This window comes from Ylistrum balloti, unplaced genomic scaffold (genome assembly GCF_031769215.1).
Source record: "Ylistrum balloti isolate Yb309-2 unplaced genomic scaffold, AGI_CSIRO_Ybal_v1 Utg369874, whole genome shotgun sequence".
Classification (NCBI taxonomy): Eukaryota; Metazoa; Mollusca; class Bivalvia; order Pectinida; family Pectinidae; genus Ylistrum; species Ylistrum balloti.
In genome coordinates, this window is record NW_026782015.1 from 1,857,986 (window position 1) to 1,879,993 (window position 22,008).

Sequence of the window (22,008 nt, forward strand, 5' to 3'; positions counted from 1 at the left end):
ATGACTGCAGAGAAGCTATACATCCTTGGTGCAAAACTTGGCAATTTCCGTGTGATCGGGCCTTGGCATAACGTAGATTCAAAGTACCTGGAACAGCAAGTTGATCGCCTGGCATTACCTACCTCCCGTCCCTGTAGCAGGGGACATAGTCACGGTGCATGGGCAGCCGAGGATAAATGTTTCAAAGACTTTGAACGACCTAAAACTTCTTACGAAATTTACAGAGATCAGCGTGACTTGAACTCCGGTAGGAGATCTGCAAGGAGTGGATATTCTTTACCTTTGATGCGCGAGCCTCGCAGTCGGTCTGCTATGACAACCATGAGTTCCCGTGCAAGTACAACAAATGATAGCACATGGGTTGGCAGTCCTTATGAGAGTGTAACAGCAGAGGAGCTAGATGGAATAACAAAGCGTGTGACTCGTCCCACAGTGTCAAGTCAGGGAGGTAAAACAATCGCAGCGAAGTTCGAAAACAAGGATTACGTCTATGGATCACGGACAGCTTCTCCAGATCAACTCCATGGCATTGTGAAACGTGTGACCCGTTCTACAGTAGCAAGTACTGGGGGAGCAGGTATCATTCGGAAGTACACAGATCATGTGATTGGAGGCCGCACAGTACTTACCTCAGAGCTGGAGGATGTAAACGGTCGCCTAACACGACACACTATAGCAAGCCTTGGTGGGGAACCAATAGCAAACAAAGACTTTAACTATAATGCTCCGAAGATTACAAAAACAAACGTCCGTGTACCACATCTAGAAGAAAAACGCAAAAGGAGAATGACCAAGAAGGTCTCAGATGATCAGCTGCAGAACATTGTATCACGTCTCACAAAGTTAACCCCAGCATATAAGGCCAAGTACTCCCCAAGCCCTCATGTGTGGGTTGATGATGCTAAGAGGGGCCCTGCCCACATGCGACAACTGGCTGTGGCATGAATGTTCTTGTTAGAGTGATGAAACAAAAAAAGAACCCATTTAGCAAAGGATATCGTAAGGAGCAGCTTTATCGGGTATTTCTAGTGATCATTACCGATAGGTGACAATGTGATTCGGAGGTCTTGTGAAGGATAAACTGAATAATATATTGATGAAAGTCTTAACGTCAGGTTTTTTTTCTTTCAAAAGGTGTTAGTTTGTTTTGAGACCACTGATGCTGCTCAGGTAAAGTCTGGTGATGTTCCCAATTCTTTTAAGGTAAAGTAACAGTAACACTCACCCTTAGTGTAGTTAATTAAGTCTGTGATGTTCCTTTATATCTAGTAACAAAGACACTGTTACTGTATAAGTCTGAGATGTTCCTTGTATATCTGTGATGTTCTGTTATATCTAGTAACAAAGATACTGTTTCTGTATATCTAGTAACAAAGACATTGTTATTGTTTAAGTCTGTGATGTTCCTTTATATCTAGTAACAAAGACACTGTTACTGTATAAGTCTGAGATGTTCCTTTATATCTAGTAACAAAGACATTGTTATTGTTTAAGTCTGTGATGTTCCGTTATATCTGGTAACAAATATACTGTTACTGTATAAGTCTGTGATGTTCCTTAATTTCTAGTAAAAAGATACGATTACTGTATAAGTCTGTGATGTTCCATAATAACTAGTAACAAAGGCACTGTTACTGTATATGTCTGGTAAAAAGACACTGTTACTGTATAAGTCTGTGATGTTCCTTTATAACTAGTAACAAAGACACTGTTTCTGTATAAGTCTGTGATGTTCCTTTATATCTAGTAACAAAGATACTGTTTCTGTAGAAGTCTGTGATGTTCCTTTGTATCTAATAACAAAGGCACTGTTACTGTATAAGTCTGTGATGTTCCGTTATATCTGGTAACAAATATACTGTTACTGTATAAGTCTGTGATGTTCCTTAATTTCTAGTAAAAAGATACAGTTACTGTATAAGTCTGTGATGTTCCATAATAACTAGTAACAAAGGCACTGTTACTGTATATGTCTGTGATGTTCCTTTATATCTAGTAACAAAGACGCTGTTACTTTATAAGTCTGTGATGTTCCTTTATAACTAGTATCAAAGACAGTTACTGTATAAGTCTGAGATGTTCCTTTATATCTAGTAACAAAGATACTGTTTCTGTATAAGTCTGTGATGTTCCTTTGTATCTAATAACAAAGGCACTGTTACTGTATAAGTCTGAGATGTTCCTTTATATCTAGTAACAAAGATACTGTTACTGTATAAGTCTGTGATGTTCTGTTATATCTAGTAACAAAGACACTGTTACTGTATAAGTCTGTGATGTTCTGTTATATCTAGTAACAAAGACACTGTTACTGTATAAGTCTGTGATGTTCTGTTATATCTAGTAACAAAGACACTGTTACTGTATAAGTCTGTGATGTTCCTTTATAACTAGTAACAAAAATACTGTATCTGTATAAGTCTGTGATGTTCCGTTATATCTAGTAACAAAGGCACTGTTACTGTATAAGTCTGTGATATCCTGATGTTTTTTTATATTCAACATCAGGGCCTTCTGGAATACTTGTTATATGTATTTTCGGATTTTAATTTTCAGAAATGAGAAAATACTATGCCATTTCTAACTTCATTATGAAGAAATAAAAACTGACAAATTCATTCACCAATGATGAATACTTCCATCTGAATGTCTTGTATAGAAAATCAAACAAATTAAGTAAACTACCGATTTGTTTTTTTTAGAGTAGTGAATTTACCAGAAAAAAGAAAATTACCGTCATTTACACAAAAAATCATTTATTACAAGTATTGAGGTATACAATTAGTTTATAGTTTGAACAATTTTTTATTCTAAATCAAACAGAGAACTACCGATTTGAAAAATGCATGTTAGCATTAGGATTTATGCTTAAGTGTATCTGTATATTAAGTTCTGTTCTTTAGTGTTTCTGTGTGATAGGACTTGTACTTTTGGTGTAGCAGTGTGATAGGACTTGTACTTTAGTGTATCTGTGTGATAGGACTTGTACTTTTGGTGTATCTGTGTGATAGGACTTGTACTTTAGTGTATCTGTGTGATAGGACTTGTACTTTAGTGTATCTGTGTGATAGGACTTGTACTTTTGGTGTATCTGTGTGATAGGACTTGTACTTTTGGTGTATCTGTGTGATAGGACTTGTACTTTAGTGTATCTGTGTGATAGGACTTGTACTTTAGTGTATCTGTGTGATAGGACTTGTACTTTAGTGTATCTGTGTGATAGGACTTGTACTTTAGTGTATCTGTGTGATAGGACTTGTACTTTAGTGTATCTGTGTGATAGGACTTGTACTTTTGGTGTAGCAGTGTGATAGGACTTGTACTTTAGTGTATCTGTGTGATAGGACTTGTACTTTAGTGTTTCTGTGTCATAGGACTTGTACTTTAGTGTATCTGTGTGATAGGACTTGAACTTCAGTGTATCTGTGTGATAGGACTTGTACTTTTGGTGTTTCTGTGTGATAGGACATGTACTTTAGTGTATCTGTGTGATAGGACTTGAACTTCAGTGTATATGTGTGATCTGCCATGTATTGTATATGTATGTTATGTCCTGTTCTTTAGTGTAGCTGTTTGTTCTGACCAGCACTTTAGTTTATCTTTGTTTTCATCATAAGTTCTAACACTTTTGTGAAACATTTAATTTTCTATTTTTAAGGAGAAAATGAATGATGCCCAAATTATTTTGAACTTAAAACAATATTTTATTTTTACCATCTGTATGTTCTATTTTTCCTGTATTACTTTTTTTTAATTGAGTGAATTTCTCAAAAATCTGTTGCATTATTTGTGTACAGTGTTATTTCCCTATTTATCATCAGTATAGGAAACTTGTAGGGTTTGTCCCTAGACCAGAGGTACTACTTTGTACAGCAGAACAATTCTATTGTCACGCTATAGTTTAAAACTGATGACGATTATCTTAGTAGATATATCTATATATATATTCTTTCTCCTTTTATAAATCTAATTGTACTTGTAGACTATTATATTAGCTTTACTTGAATACACTTAGGATAGTTGTATCCAGTTATATTTATTTTTACTATTTTTATTACTCAATGTACTAACTTTGTAAAATGCATGGATACCATAGATAGCCCAAATAGTATACTGAATACACCAACTGTGTATACATCTGCTGTAGCAGTGGTTGTATAATGTTACAAATATTGTAGTAGTTATACAATGTTACAACTATTGTAGTAGTTATACAATGTTACAACTATTGTAGTAGTTATACAATGTTAAAACTATTGTAGTAGTTATACAATGTTACAACACTATTGTAGTAGTTATACAATGTTACAACTATTGTAGTAGTTATACAATGTTACAACTATTGTAGTAGTTATACAATGTTACAACTATTGTAGTAGTTATACAATGTTACAACTATTGTTGTAGTTATACAATTCTTATAATCATTGTATGTGATGATTTTGGCGTAATACAAAGATTGTACAAACAACTTCATAATTTGGTATTTATCTTTCATAATATATTATATTTTTCTTAGAGATTTTATTTAATAAATCAAGATAAATGATATCTGGTTTCTTTTTCTTATTTGTTGATTAGGGTATGTTTATAGGGTCATCTTACTAGATTTCACCATCTGACCCTGTTCTATCTATGTATTTACCGTATGAAATAAAATATAATATTTTTGATAACTTCATTTATGTATCACACAACTTACATTCCTAAATACAGACTTGTCAAATTTGGTCACCGGAAGAAAAAAAAATAGTGATCTTGTTTGAAAGTATCACAAGAATGAATACCTGACCTCAAGTTCTACCTGATTAATTTGTCACTAAGATGTTGCTTATTTTCTTAATTAATAAGCAAATGTGGCCTTATTTCTATAAGAAACTACAGGCTTATTTTCAGAATAGGCTTGTTTTGAAGTTGGCTCGCCTTTTAAGGTTTATGATATGAAAATGTTTATAATTATAACTAAAACCAGAAACAGGAAACTACCCCCTACTTACATTTGTGTTACTGTCAAATACAAGTAAAGCAACCATCACTTTGTTGAAACCAGAATGAGAGTTTTAACCTCCCTGTTTTTACCCTGATCATTCTGTTACAAATCTAAGTCTGGTCAGGACCTTTATCATCTTAATGGTCAATCAAGTTTACCACACTTCAAACAAATACACCTACTTAAGTAGTAGGTCATGGATAGAGATCTCCTGACAAGTACTTCAACAGGTAACTAGGTAAGGGATACATATATATAGGTAACTAGGGAGAGGATATATCTATAGGTAACTAGGGAGAGGATATATCTATAGGTAACTAGGGAGAGGATACATATACAGGTAACTAGGGAGGGTATTCATATACAGGTAACTAGGGAGGGTATTCATATACAGGTAACTAGGGAGAGGATACATATACAGGTAACTAGGGAGAGGATACATATACAGGTAACTAGGGAGAGGATATATGTATATATACAGGTAACTAGAGACAGGATACATATACAGGTAACTAGGGAGAGGATACATATACAGGTAACTAGGGAGAAGATGCATATACAGGTAACTAGGGAAAGGATACATATACAGGTAACTAGGGAGAGGATACATATACAGGTAACTAGGGAGAGGATACATATACAGGTAACTAGGGAGAGGATACATATACATAACTGGGGAGATATATACAGGTAACTAGGGAGAGGATACATATATAAAGGTAACTAGGGAGAGGATACATATATAAAGGTAACTAGGGAGAGGATATATATATATAGGTAACTAGGGAGAGGATATATATATACCCAGGTAACTAGGGAGAGGATACATATATAAAGGTCACCATTGAGAGGATGCATCTATAGGTAACTAGGGAGAGGATACATATATAAAGGTAACTAGGGAGAGGATACATATACAGGTAACTAGGGAGAGGATACATATACAGGTAACTAGGGAGAGGATATATATATATAGGTAACTAGGGAGAGGATACATATATAAAGGTAACTAGGGAGAGGATACATATATAAAGGTAACTAGGGAGAGGATACATATATAAAGGTAACTAGGGAGAGGATACATATATATAGGTAACTAGGGAGAGGATACATATACAGGTAACTAGAGACAGGATACATATACAGGTAACTAGGGAGAGGATACATATACAGGTAACTAGGGAGAGGATACATATATACAGGTAACTAGAGACAGGATACATATACAGGTAACTAGGGAGAGGATATATATATATAGGTAACTAGGGAGAGGATATATATATAAAGGTAACTAGGGAGAGGATGCATATATACAGGTAACTAGGGAGAGGATACATATATACAGGTAACTAGAGACAGGATACATATACAGGTAACTAGGGAGAGGATATATATATACAGGTAACTAGAGACAGGATACATATACAGGTAACTAGGGAGAGGATACATATACAGGTAACTAGGGAGAGGATACATATACAGGTAACTAGGGAGAGGATATATGTATATATACAGGTAACTAGGGAGAGGATACATATACAGGTAACTAGGGAGAGGATACATATACAGGTAACTAGGGAGAGGATACATATACAGGTAACTAGGGAGAGGATACATATACAGGTAACTAGGGAGAGGATACATATACAGGTAACTAGGGAGAGGATACATATACAGGTAACTAGGGAGAGGATACATATATAAAGGTAACTAGGGAGAGGATACATATACAGGTAACTAGGGAGAGGATACATATACAGGTAACTAGGGAGAGGATATATGTATATATACAGGTAACTAGGGAGAGGATACATATATAAAGGTAACTAGGGAGAGGATACATATACAGGTAACTAGGGAGAGGATACATATACAGGTAACTAGGGAGAGGATATATGTATATATACAGGTAACTAGGGAGAGGATACATATACAGGTAACTAGGGAGAGGATACATATATACAGGTAACTAGGGAGAGGATACATATACAGGTAACTAGGGAGAGGATATATGTATATATACAGGTAACTATGGAGAGGATACATATACAGGTAACTAGGGAGAGGATATATATATATATATATATAGGGAGAGGATATATATATATATAGGTAACTAGGGAGAGGATACATATACAGGTAACTAGGGAGAGGATATATATATACAGGTAACTAGGGAGAGTATACATATATAAAGGTAACTAGGGAGTGGATACATATACAGGTAACTAGGTAGAGGATATATGTATATATACAGGTAACTAGGGAGAGGATACGTATATAAAGGTAACTAGGGAGAGGATGCATATACAGGTAACTAGGGAGAAGATGCATATACAGATAACTAGGGAAAGGATACATATATACAGGTAACTAGGGAGAGGATATATATATATAGGTAACTAGGGAGAGGATATATATATATAGGTAACTAGGGAGAGGATACATATATAAAGGTAACTAGGGAGAGGATATATATATAGGTAACAAGGGAGAGTATTCATATACAGGTAACTAGGGAGAGGATATATACATATAATTAGGGAGAGGTTACATATATTGGTAACTAGGGAGAGGATGCATATATATAGATAACTAGGGAGAGGATGCATATTTATGGGGAACTAGGGAAAGGATACATATATATATAGGTAACTAGAGAGAGGATATATAGGTAACTAGGGAGAAGATATATATATATATAAAGGTAACCATGGAGAGGATGCATATATAGGTAACTAGGGAGAGGATACATTTATATATGTAACTATGGAGGGGATATATAAATACAATTAACTAGGGTGAGGATACAAATATACAGGTAACTAGGGCGAGGATACATATATACAGGTAACTAGGATGAGGATATATATATATACAGGTAACTAGGGAGGGTATACATATATATATAGGTAACTAGAGAGAGGATACATATACAAGTAACTAGGGAGGGTATACATGTATATAGGTAACTAGGGAGAGGATATATATATACAGGTAACTAGAGACAGGATACATATACAGGTAACTAGGGAGAGGATATATGTATATATACAGGTAACTATGGAGAGGATACATATACAGGTAACTAGGGAGAGGATATATGTATATATATACCGGTAACTATGGAGAGGATACATGTACAGGTAACTAGTGAGAGGATATATGTATATATACAGGTAACTAGAGACAGGATACATATACAGGTAACTATGGAGAGGATACATGTACAGGTAACTAGTGAGAGGATATATGAATATATACAGGTAACTAGAGACAGGATACATATACAGGTAACTAGGGAGAGGATATATATATAGGTAACTAGGGAGAGTAAACTTATACAGGTAACTAGGGAAGGGATATATATATATAAATGAGGCAGGTAACTCTGAAGACAGGGACTAGGACTAGGGGTATAGATATATAGAGATAGATATATATATAGGTTACCAGTATTTCCAATTCCTTCGTTTGTAAACATTTACTGTACCCTGGTACATACACATATATCCCTTCACCTTGTACTTATAGTAATACCTATTAACATTGATCAGGTGATATGTCAAAACACAAATATCGTAATTTGATATGAAAAGAAGATATCATACTTTAGTTTACAGTAAAACTATGCAAAAGATTCAATGTGACAAACCGATAATAACCTACTAACATTAAGGATTTGTAACATGATGTGTATTTGAACTGCAATAATATTGTCATTGATTGCCTAATTGATAACAAACACCATTACAAAGATAAAACTAATCCTCTTGTTACCTTCCAAATGCTTCTTTAATTATCTGTAGATCATTAGTAATCAATTATAATCAATTAGTCCGATCGGCTAAGTGTTTAGTCAAGGCATGCTGACCTCATTTAACCTTGTTGTGAAATCTTTGTTAAATGGCACAAGACCATTGTTAAAGTGCATGTTTAAATCCCAGTGGTAAAGTGCTAGTCTGTCAATCAAGGTGTGAATCAGTCACAGAACATTCTTCAGCTTAGTCAGCACAGAGTTGTCTCCCTTCAGTTGTAAGCTTACTAGTTTGTAGTGTAAAAAATGAAACAAACCATAACCAGGTTTGTAGATGTTGGGACTGTTAGGATCATGAAATTTGAATGTATAAGAAAATAGACAAATTAACACAGAAACAGAGTTGTAAAGTTCTAAAGTTAATTTACAAGAGCTAGTATACACATATAAAGTGTATTTTATTCGGGAACATGGTTAATGAAATAGTCTCAATTACTCGTGCACACATGCTACATAACAGAAACATATTTATATCCCTACCCTTAGGGAGAGGGACAATATAGTAATCACTTTGTCAGTGTGTCATGTGCATGTATGAATGTTTGTGTCTGTCTAAGCAATTATGTGTCTTTGATATTATTTCTGTACAAGATATCTCATGAATCTCTGAACAGATTAAAGTAATTACAAGTGATCACATGATAACTGTAAGTACTTCCTGTCTGAGCCACTGAATGGAGGGTAAATCTACATAAGCCCCTGCTCACTTTGACTTCATGATCCATGGGTGGGGGTTAGATCTACATGAGCCCCTGCTTACTTTAATTGAATTCCTGACCCTGGGTTGGGGGTAGATCTACATGAACCCCAGGTTACTTTGTTTTTAATTCAGTCTAGTAGACATAACTCCTATAAAATATAGACAAAAGACTTCCATTTAAATGCATCTCAGATTTGTCTGCCTTGTATGGAAAAGTCAACCAAGATTTCTCTCCTTTTGGTTTTTCCTGTTAGCACTGACATCCCTCAAAAAGATGACTTCTTGTTAATGTTAGTCCTCACATATTTATCTCCCTTTAATTATATTTTCATAACAGATTTGTCTCTGTAGTTGTGGAGTTCTTACCATACAGATTTATCTCCCTTTAATTTCTATGTCTGTGCAGATTGGTCTCTCTTTAGCTCAGCTTAGAGCACAGATTTATCTCCCTTAAGTTGTATGGACAGTACAGAACATGCAATTATTGCTATCACTAATAGGGGGATGGGTGGGGGATGATGTTTGACCGGAAGTAGGACATAAATCAATATAAAATTAATTCAAACATGTTATATCTTGGAGTTTTGTGTTCTTAAACACTTTGTTATCTATAGTTTTATTTATATCTCAAATAGGGCATTTTTTATGATGTTTTGAAGAAATTTGGCTTGTGGACTATTTTTTTTTTTTGACAGCGTAGTTGACAACATGATTTGTTTGTAGCATCAACAATTTCAACGCTTTCTTCTTGCTAAGGTACTTCTCTCGTGTATAACTCTGTAAGTCTGTAAGGTTCCTTTTTTCCCTAGGTATTGTACCTCTCTTTGTAAAGCAGAGACAATATGTTCAATGAATTTTCTTGGTCTATGGCAATCATTGAATTAATCAACATTTATTCCTTTTTGAAAAGGTTACTGAAAGTAAGTATTTTTTAAAAAGATACTGAAAGTAAGTATTTTTTAAAAGGATACTGAAAGTAAGTATTTTTTAAAAGGATACTGAAAGTAAGTATTTTTTAAAAGGATACTGAAAGTAAGTATTATTTAAAATTCAGAAAAAAGTGACAGAAATCTGATTTCTGATCTTGCAAATTCAATTCGCAATGTTGTGGAAATGATGTCTGTTTATGTGTTTCAGGAATTCCAAACAATTTACCAGCAATTCTTCCCAAATGGTGACCCCAGCAAATTTGCAAGTTTTGTGTTCAATGTATTTGATGCTAACAAGGTGAGCATGAGTATTGATTTTGTGATTTCTTAGATAAGTCAGTGTAAACGACTATGTTGTTGTTTATTATTATAATGTAGTTTAGTACACATGTAAAAACATAGTCACATTGTAATACATTATAGTATGTGGCCTTGCACTTGTTGAAACCTTGATGTGTAGTATTACACGTGTGAAAACATTGATACATTATAATATATGTGTGTGGTATTACATATTTCAATACATTGTTATATATATGTGTAATGTTATGAGTCTGTTCATATCCTAAATGCACAAATAATGATATCATTACGTTTTAGTACCAAATACTCTATTTATTATGAAGCAGCTGTTTATCTAGAACGATACTTTGTAGTTTCTGTAATCATGTGTTGACTGTTTAGGACGGCTACATATCCTTTAAGGAGTTTATCTGTGCTCTCTCCATCACCTCACGAGGATCTCTGGATGAGAAACTGGACTGTAAGTACACCTGAAAATTTAAAGATTGAATGTAATTATACATACAGATCTTTGATGTTAATACATCTGTAGATCTTTGAGTACACTTGAAGATCTTACAGTTGATCTGTAAGTACACCTGAAAAGATTGACTTTAATTATAAATAAAGATCTGGAATTTCACTGTAAATACACCTTAACATCTTAAAGAGAGTCATCACAATAATTGCACTTAGAGATCTTCAAGTCGAACTTTAAGTATACCTGAGTATAAGTACAACTCCTGAGGATCTCTCAGTCAGAAGTGTGACTGTAAGTACACCTCCTGAGGATCTGTCAGTCAGAAGTGTGACTGTAAGTACACCTCCTGAGGATCTGTCAGTCAGAAGTGTGACTGTAAGTACACCTCCTGAGGATCTCTCAGTCAGAAGTATGACTGTAAGTACACCTCATGAGGATCTGTCAGTCAGAGGTATGACTGTAAGTACATTTCCTGAGGATCACTCAGTCAGAAGTATGACTGTAAGTACACCTCCTGAGGATCTGTCAGTCAGAGGTATGACTGTAAGTACACCTCCTGAGGGTCTCTCATTCAGAGGTATGACTGTAAGTACAACTCCTGAGGATCTCTCAGTCAGAAGTATGACTATAAGTACACCTCCTGAGGGTCTCTCAGTCAGAGGTATGACTGTAAGTACAACACCTGAGGATCTCTCAGTCAGAAGTATGACTGTAAGTACACCTCCTGATGGTCTACCAGTCAGAAGTGTGACTGTAAGTACACCACCTGAGGATCTACAAGTCAGAAGTATGACTGTTATTACACCTCCTGAGGATCTCTCAGTCAGAAGTGTGACTGTACGTACACCTCCTGAGGATCTCTCAGTCAGAGGTATGACTGTAAGTACAACTGCTGAGGATCTCTCAGTCAGAAGTATGACTGTAAGTACACCTTCTGAGGATCTCTCAGTCAGAAGTATGACTGTAAGTACACCTCCTGAGGATCTACCAGTCAGAAGTATGACTGTAAGTACAACTCCTGAGGGTCTACCAGTCAGAAGTGTGTCTGTAAGTTCAACTCCTGGGGATCTCACTGTCAGAAGTATGTCTTATTTACAGGGCATTCAGTCTGTATGACCTGGTTTGTTATTTACAGGGGCATTCAGTCTGTATGATGTGGTTTGTTATTTACAGGGGCATTCAGTCTGTATGACCTGGTTTGTTATTTACAGGGGCATTCAGTCTGTATGATGTGGTTTGTTATTTACAGGGGCATTCAGTCTGTATGATGTGGTTTGTTATTTACAGGGGCATTCAGTCTGTATGATGTGGTTTGTTATTTACAGGGGCATTCAGTCTGTATGATGTGGTTTGTTATTTACAGGGGCATTCAGTCTGTATGATGTGGTTTGTTATTTACAGGGGCATTCAGTCTGTATGATGTGGTTTGTTATTTACAGGGGCATTCAGTCTGTATGATGTGGTTTGTTATTTACAGGGGCATTCAGTCTGTATGTCTGTATTGTGTGGTTTGTTATTTACAGGGGCATTCAGTCTGTATGATGTGGTTTGTTATTTACAGGGGCATTCAGTCTGTATGATGTGGTTTGTTATTTACAGGGGCATTCAGTCTGTATGATGTGGTTTGTTATTTACAGGGGCATTCAGTCTGTATGATGTGGTTTGTTATTTACAGGGGCATTCAGTCTGTATGATGTGGTTTGTTATTTACAGGGGCATTCAGTCTGTATGATGTGGTTTGTTATTTACAGGGGCATTGTCTGTATGATGTGGTTTGTTATTTACAGGGGCATTCAGTCTGTATGATGTGGTTTGTTATTTACAGGGGCATTCAGTCTGTATGATGTGGTTTGTTATTTACAGGGGCATTCAGTCTGTATGATGTGGTTTGTTATTTACAGGGGCATTCAGTCTGTATGATGTGGTTTGTTATTTACAGGGGCATTCAGTCTGTATGATGTGGTTTGTTATTTACAGGGGCATTCAGTCTGTATGATGTGGTTTGTTATTTACAGGGGCATTCAGTCTGTATGATGTGGTTTGTTATTTACAGGGGCATTTAATCTGTTTGACCTGGTTTGTTATTTACAGGGGCATTCAGTCTGTATGATGTGGTTTGTTATTTACAGGAGCATTCAGTCTGTATGATGTGGTTTGTTATTTACAGGGGCATTCAGTCTGTATGATGTGGTTTGTTATTTACAGGGGCATTCAGTCTGTATGGTGTGGTTTGTTATTTACAGGGGCATTCAGTCTGTATGATGTGGTTTGTTATTTACAGGGGCATTCAGTCTGTATGATGTGGTTTGTTATTTACAGGGGCATTCAGTCTGTATGATGTGGTTTGTTATTTACAGGGGCATTCAGTCTGTATGATGTGGTTTGTTATTTACAGGGGCATTCAGTCTGTATGATGTGGTTTGTTATTTACAGGGGCATTCAGTCTGTATGATGTGGTTTGTTATTTACAGGGGCATTCAGTCTGTATGATGTGGTTTGTTATTTACAGGGGCATTCAGTCTGTATGATGTGGTTTGTTATTTACAGGGGCATTCAGTCTGTATGATGTGGTTTGTTATTTACAGGGGCATTCAGTCTGTATGATGTGGTTTGTTATTTACAGGGGCATTCAGTCTGTATGATGTGGTTTGTTATTTACAGGGGCATTCAGTCTGTATGATGTGGTTTGTTATTTACAGGGGCATTCAGTCTGTATGATGTGGTTTGTTATTTACAGGGGCATTCAGTCTGTATGATGTGGTTTGTTATTTACAGGGGCATTCAGTCTGTATGATGTGGTTTGTTATTTACAGGGGCATTCAGTCTGTATGATGTGGTTTGTTATTTACAGGGGCATTCAGTCTGTATGATGTGGTTTGTTATTTACAGGGGCATTCAGTCTGTATGATGTGGTTTGTTATTTACAGGGGCATTCAGTCTGTATGATGTGGTTTGTTATTTACAGGGGCATTCAGTCTGTATGATGTGGTTTGTTATTTACAGGGGCATTCAGTCTGTATGATGTGGTTTGTTATTTACAGGGGCATTCAGTCTGTATGATGTGGTTTGTTATTTACAGGGGCATTCAGTCTGTATGATGTGGTTTGTTTTTTACAGGGGCATTCAGTCTGTATGATGTGGTTTGTTATTTACAGGGGCATTCAGTCTGTATGATGTGGTTTGTTATTTACAGGGGCATTCAGTCTGTATGATGTGGTTTGTTATTTACAGGGGCATTCAGTCTGTATGATGTGGTTTGTTATTTACAGGGGCATTCAGTCTGTATGATGTGGTTTGTTATTTACAGGGGCATTCAGTCTGTATGATGTGGTTTGTTATTTACAGGGGCATTCAGTCTGTATGATGTGGTTTGTTATTTACAGGGGCATTCAGTCTGTATGACCTGGTTTGTTATTTACAGGGGCATTCAGTCTGTATGATGTGGTTTGTTATTTACAGGGGCATTCAGTCTGTATGATGTGGTTTGTTATTTACAGGGGCATTCAGTCTGTATGATGTGGTTTGTTATTTACAGGGGCATTCAGTCTGTATGATGTGGTTTGTTATTTACAGGGGCATTCAGTCTGTATGATGTGGTTTGTTATTTACAGGGGCATTCAGTCTGTATGATGTGGTTTGTTATTTACAGGGCATTCAGTCTGTATGATGTGGTTTGTTATTTACAGGGGCATTCAGTCTGTATGATGTGGTTTGTTATTTACAGGGGCATTCAGTCTGTATGATGTGGTTTGTTATTTACAGGGGCATTCAGTCTGTATGATGTGGTTTGTTATTTACAGGGGCATTCAGTCTGTATGATGTGGTTTGTTATTTACAGGGGCATTCAGTCTGTATGATGTGGTTTGTTATTTACAGGGGCATTCAGTCTGTATGATGTGGTTTGTTATTTACAGGGGCATTCAGTCTGTATGATGTGGTTTGTTATTTACAGTCTGGGCATTTCAGTCTGTATGATGTGGTTTGTTATTTACAGGGGTCTTCATGTCTGTTATTTATTGATGTGGTTTGTTATTTACAGGGGCATTCAGTCTGTATGATGTGGTTTGTTATTTACAGGGGCATTCAGTCTGTATGGTGTGGTTTGTTATTTACAGGGGCATTCAGTCTGTATGATGTGGTTTGTTATTTACAGGGGCATTCAGTCTGTATGATGTGGTTTGTTATTTACAGGGGCATTCAGTCTGTATGATGTGGTTTGTTATTTACAGGGGCATTCAGTCTGTATGATGTGGTTTGTTATTGACAGGGGCATTCAGTCTGTATGATGTGGTTTGTTATTTACAGGGGCATTCAGTCTGTATGATGTGGTTTGTTATTTACAGGGGCATTCAGTCTGTATGATGTGGTTTGTTATTTACAGGGGCATTCAGTCTGTATGATGTGGTTTGTTATTTACAGGGGCATTCAGTCTGTATGATGTGGTTTGTTATTTACAGGGGCATTCAGTCTGTATGATGTGGTTTGTTATTTACAGGGGCATTCAGTCTGTATGATGTGGTTTGTTATTTACAGGGGCATTCAGTCTGTATGATGTGGTTTGTTATTTACAGGGGCATTCAGTCTGTATGATGTGGTTTGTTATTTACAGGGGCATTCAGTCTGTATGATGTGGTTTGTTATTTACAGGGGCATTCAGTCTGTATGATGTGGTTTGTTATTTACAGGGGCATTCAGTCTGTATGATGTGGTTTGTTATTTACAGGGGCATTCAGTCTGTATGATGTGGTTTGTTATTTACAGGGGCATTCAGTCTGTATGATGTGGTTTGTTATTTACAGGGGCATTCAGTCTGTATGATGTGGTTTGTTATTTACAGGGGCATTCAGTCTGTATGATGTGGTTTGTTATTTACAGGGGCATTCAGTCTGTATGATGTGGTTTGTTATTTACAGGGGCATTCAGTCTGTATGATGTGGTTTGTTATTTACAGGGGCATTCAGTCTGTATGATGTGGTTTGTTATTTACAGGGGCATTCAGTCTGTATGATGTGGTTTGTTATTTACAGGGGCATTCAGTCTGTATGATGTGGTTTGTTATTTACAGGGGCATTCAGTCTGTATGATGTGGTTTGTAATTTACAGGGCATGATGTATCACCTGGATTGTTATTTACAGGGGCATTCAGTCTGTATGATGTGGTTTGTTATTTACAGGGGCATTCAGTCTGTATGATGTGGTTTGTTATTTACAGGGGCATTCAGTCTGTATGATGTGGTTTGTTATTTACAGGGGCATTCAGTCTGTATGATGTGGTTTGTTATTTACAGGGGCATTCAGTCTGTATGATGTGGTTTGTTATTTACAGGGGCATTCAGTCTGTATGATGTGGTTTGTTATTTACAGGGGCATTCAGTCTGTATGATGTGGTTTGTTATTTACAGGGGCATTCAGTCTGTATGATGTGGTTTGTTATTTACAGGGGCATTCAGTCTGTATGATGTGGTTTGTTATTTACAGGGGCATTCAGTCTGTATGATGTGGTTTGTTATTTACAGGGGCATTCAGTCTGTATGAGTCCTGGTTTGTTATTTACAGGGGCATTCAGTCTGTATGATGTGGTTTGTTATTTACAGGGGCATTCAGTCTGTATGATGTGGTTTGTTATTTACAGGGGGCTGTATGATGTGGTTTGTTATTTACAGGGGCATTCAGTCTGTATGATGTGGTTTGTTATTTACAGGGGCATTCAGTCTGTATGATGTGGTTTGTTATTTACAGGGGCATTCAGTCTGTATGATGTGGTTTGTTATTTACAGGGGCATTCAGTCTGTATGATGTGGTTTGTTATTTACAGGGGCATTCAGTCTGTATGATGTGGTTTGTTATTTACAGGGGCATTCAGTCTGTATGATGTGGTTTGTTATTTACAGGGGCATTCAGTCTGTATGATGTGGTTTGTTATTTACAGGGGCATTCAGTCTGTATGATGTGGTTTGTTATTTACAGGGGCATTCAGTCTGTATGATGTGGTTTGTTATTTACAGGGGATGTGGTTTGTTATTTCAGTCTGTATGATGTGGTTTGTTATTTACAGGGGCATTCAGTCTGTATGTTGTGGTTTGTTATTTACAGGGGCATTCAGTCTGTATGATGTGGTTTGTTATTTACAGGGGCATTCAGTCTGTATGATGTGGTTTGTTATTTACAGGGGCATTCAGTCTGTATGATGTGGTTTGTTATTTACAGGGGCATTCAGTCTGTATGATGTGGTTTGTTATTTACAGGGGCATTAAGTCTGTATGATGTGGTTTGTTATTTACAGGGGCATTCAGTCTGTATTGATGTGGTTTGTTATTTACAGGGGCATTCAGTCTGTATGATGTGGTTTGTTATTTACAGGGGCATTCAGTCTGTATGATGTGGTTTGTTATTTACAGGGGCATTCAGTCTGTATGTTGTGGTTTGTTATTTACAGGGGCATTCAGTCTGTATGATGTGGTTTGTTATTTACAGGGGCATTCAGTCTGTATGATGTGGTTTGTTATTTACAGGGGCATTCAGTCTGTATTGTGTGGTTTGTTATTTACAGGGGCATTCAGTCTGTATGATGTGGTTTGTTATTTACAGGGGCATTCAGTCTGTATGATGTGGTTTGTTATTTACAGGGGCATTCAGTCTGTATGATGTGGTTTGTTATTTACAGGGGCATTCAGTCTGTATGATGTGGTTTGTTATTTACAGGGGCATTCAGTCTGTATGATGTGGTTTGTTATTTACAGGGGCATTCAGTCTGTATGATGTGGTTTGTTATTTACAGGGGCATTCAGTCTGTATGATGTGGTTTGTTATTTACAGGGGCATTCAGTCTGTATGATGTGGTTTGTTATTTACAGGGGCATTCAGTCTGTATGATGTGGTTTGTTATTTACAGGGGCATTCAGTCTGTATGATGTGGTTTGTTATTTACAGGGGCATTCAGTCTGTATGATGTGGTTTGTTATTTACAGGGGCATTCAGTCTGTATGATGTGGTTTGTTATTTACAGGGGCATTCAGTCTGTATGATGTGGTTTGTTATTTACAGGGGCCTTTAATCTGTATGACCTGGTTTGTTATTTACAGGGGCCTTTAGTCTGTATGATGTGGTTTGTTATTTACAGGGGCATTCAGTCTGTATTGTGTGGTTTGTTATTTACAGGGGCATTCAGTCTGTATGATGTGGTTTGTTATTTACAGGGGCATTCAGTCTGTATGATGTGGTTTGTTATTTACAGGGGCATTCAGTCTGTATGATGTGGTTTGTTATTTACAGGGGCATTCAGTCTGTATGATGTGGTTTGTTATTTACAGGGGCATTCAGTCTGTATGATGTGGTTTGTTATTTACAGGGGCATTCAGTCTGTATGATGTGGTTTGTTATTTACAGGGGCATTCAGTCTGTATGATGTGGTTTGTTATTTACAGGGGCATTCAGTCTGTATGATGTGGTTTGTTATTTACAGGGGCATTGTGTGGTTTGTTATTTACAGGGGCATTCAGTCTGTATGGTGTGGTTTGTTATTTACAGGGCATTCAGTCTGTATGATGTGGTTTGTTATTTACAGGGGCATTCAGTCTGTATGGTGTGGTTTGTTATTTACAGGGGCCATTAGTCTGTATGATGTGGTTTGTTATTTACAGGGGCATTCAGTCTGTATTGTGTGGTTTGTTATTTACAGGGGCATTCAGTCTGTATGATGTGGTTTGTTATTTACAGGGGCATTCAGTCTGTATGATGTGGTTTGTTATTTACAGGGGCATTCAGTCTGTATGATGTGGTTTGTTATTTACAGGGGCATTCAGTCTGTATGATGTGGTTTGTTATTTACAGGGGCATTCAGTCTGTATGATGTGGTTTGTTATTTACAGGGGCATTCAGTCTGTATGATGTGGTTTGTTATTTACAGGGGCATTCAGTCTGTATGATGTGGTTTGTTATTTACAGGGGCCTTTAATCTGTATGATGTGGTTTGTTATTTACAGGGGCATTCAGTCTGTATGATGTGGTTTGTTATTTACAGGGGCATTCAGTCTGTATGATGTGGTTTGTTATTTACAGGGGCATTCAGTCTGTATGATGTGGTTTGTTATTTACAGGGGCATTCAGTCTGTATGATGTGGTTTGTTATTTACAGGGGCATTCAGTCTGTATGATGTGGTTTGTTATTTACAGGGGCATTCAGTCTGTATGATGTGGTTTGTTATTTACAGGGGCATTCAGTCTGTATGATGTGGTTTGTTATTTACAGGGGCATTCAGTCTGTATGATGTGGTTTGTTATTTACAGGGGCATTCAGTCTGTATGATGTGGTTTGTTATTTACAGGGGCATTCAGTCTGTATGATGTGGTTTGTTATTTACAGGGGCATTCAGTCTGTATGATGTGGTTTGTTATTTACAGGGGCATTCAGTCTGTATGATGTGGTTTGTTATTTACAGGGGCATTCAGTCTGTATGATGTGGTTTGTTATTTACAGGGGCATTCAGTCTGTATGATGTGGTTTGTTATTTACAGGGGCATTCAGTCTGTATGATGTGGTTTGTTATTTACAGGGGCATTCAGTCTGTATGATGTGGTTTGTTATTTACAGGGGCATTCAGTCTGTATGATGTGGTTTGTTATTTACAGGGGCATTCAGTCTGTATGATGTGGTTTGTTATTTACAGGGGCATTCCAGTCTGTATGATGTGGTTTGTTATTTACAGGGGCATTCAGTCTGTATGATGTGGTTTGTTATTTACAGGGGCATTCAGTCTGTATGATGTGGTTTGTTATTTACAGGGGCATTCAGTCTGTATGATGTGGTTTGTTATTTACAGGGGCATTCAGTCTGTATGATGTGGTTTGTTATTTACAGGGGCATTCAGTCTGTATGATGTGGTTTGTTATTTACAGGGGCATTCAGTCTGTATGATGTGGTTTGTTATTTACAGGGGCATTCAGTCTGTATGATGTGGTTTGTTATTTACAGGGGCATTCAGTCTGTATGATGTGGTTTGTTATTTACAGGGGCATTCAGTCTGTATGATGTGGTTTGTTATTTACAGGGGCATTCAGTCTGTATGATGTGGTTTGTTATTTACAGGGGCATTCAGTCTGTATGATGTGGTTTGTTATTTACAGGGGCCTTTAGTCTGTATGACCTGGTTTGTTATTTACAGGGGCATTCAGTCTGTATGATGTGGTTTGTTATTTACAGGGGCATTCAGTCTGTATGATGTGGTTTGTTATTTACAGGGGCATTCAGTCTGTATGATGTGGTTTGTTATTTACAGGGACATTCAGTCTGTATGATGTGGTTTGTTATTTACAGGGGCATTCAGTCTGTATGATGTGGTTTGTTATTTACAGGGGCATTCAGTCTGTATGATGTGGTTTGTTATTTACAGGGGCATTCAGTCTGTATGATGTGGTTTGTTATTTACAGGGGCATTCAGTCTGTATGATGTGGTTTGTTATTTACAGGGGCATTCAGTCTGTATGATGTGGTTTGTTATTTACAGGGGCATTCAGTCTGTATGATGTGGTTTGTTATTTACAGGGGCATTCAGTCTGTATGATGTGGTTTGTTATTTACAGGGGCATTCAGTCTGTATGATGTGGTTTGTTATTTACAGGGGCATTCAGTCTGTATGATGTGGTTTGTTATTTACAGGGGCATTCAGTCTGTATGATGTGGTTTGTTATTTACAGGGGCATTCAGTCTGTATGATGTGGTTTGTTATTTACAGGGGCATTCAGTCTGTATGATGTGGTTTGTTATTTACAGGGGCATTCAGTCTGTATGATGTGGTTTGTTATTTACAGGGGCATTCAGTCTGTATGATGTGGTTTGTTATTTACAGGGGCATTCAGTCTGTATGATGTGGTTTGTTATTTACAGGGGCATTCAGTCTGTATGATGTGGTTTGTTATTTACAGGGGCATTCATTCTGTATGATGTGGTTTGTTATTTACAGGGGCATTCAGTCTGTATGATGTGGTTTGTTATTTACAGGGGCATTCAGTCTGTATGATGTGGTTTGTTATTTACAGGGGCATTCAGTCTGTATGGTGTGGTTTGTTATTTACAGGGCATTCAGTCTGTATGATGTGGTTTGTTATTTACAGGGGCATTCAGTCTGTATGATGTGGTTTGTTATTTACAGGGGCATTCAGTCTGTATGTTGTGGTTTGTTATTTACAGGGGCATTCAGTCTGTATGATGTGGTTTGTTATTTACAGGGGCATTCAGTCTGTATGATGTGGTTTGTTATTTACAGGGGCATTCAGTCTGTATGATGTGGTTTGTTATTTACAGGGGCATTCAGTCTGTATGATGTGGTTTGTTATTTACAGGGGCATTCAGTCTGTATGATGTGGTTTGTTATTTACAGGGGCATTCAGTCTGTATGATGTGGTTTGTTATTTACAGGGGCATTCAGTCTGTATGATGTGGTTTGTTATTTACAGGGGCATTCAGTCTGTATGATGTGGTTTGTTATTTACAGGGGCATTCAGTCTGTATGATGTGGTTTGTTATTTACAGGGGCATTCAGTCTGTATGATGTGGTTTGTTATTTACAGGGGCATTCAGTCTGTATGATGTGGTTTGTTATTTACAGGGGCATTCAGTCTGTATGATGTGGTTTGTTATTTACAGGGGCATTCAGTCTGTATGATGTGGTTTGTTATTTACAGGGGCATTCAGTCTGTATGATGTGGTTTGTTATTTACAGGGGCATTCAGTCTGTATGATGTGGTTTGTTATTTACAGGGGCATTCAGTCTGTATGATGTGGTTTGTTATTTACAGGGGCATTCAGTCTGT

At 37.0% G+C, this 22,008-nt stretch overlaps 1 protein-coding gene across 1 annotated transcript in view; it reads left to right on the top strand.

The window, feature by feature from the left end:
- The window catches only part of LOC132546093 (uncharacterized), a 48,222-nt gene that overhangs the window by 21,642 nt on the left and 4,572 nt on the right, over positions 1 to 22,008 (top strand). The window contains exons 4-6 of the mRNA XM_060209790.1: positions 10,645 to 10,734; positions 11,121 to 11,199; positions 12,373 to 12,386. Coding sequence (XP_060065773.1) covers positions 10,645 to 10,734; positions 11,121 to 11,199; positions 12,373 to 12,386 — 183 coding nt within the window. The remainder of the gene's footprint in view (positions 1 to 10,644; positions 10,735 to 11,120; positions 11,200 to 12,372; positions 12,387 to 22,008) is intronic.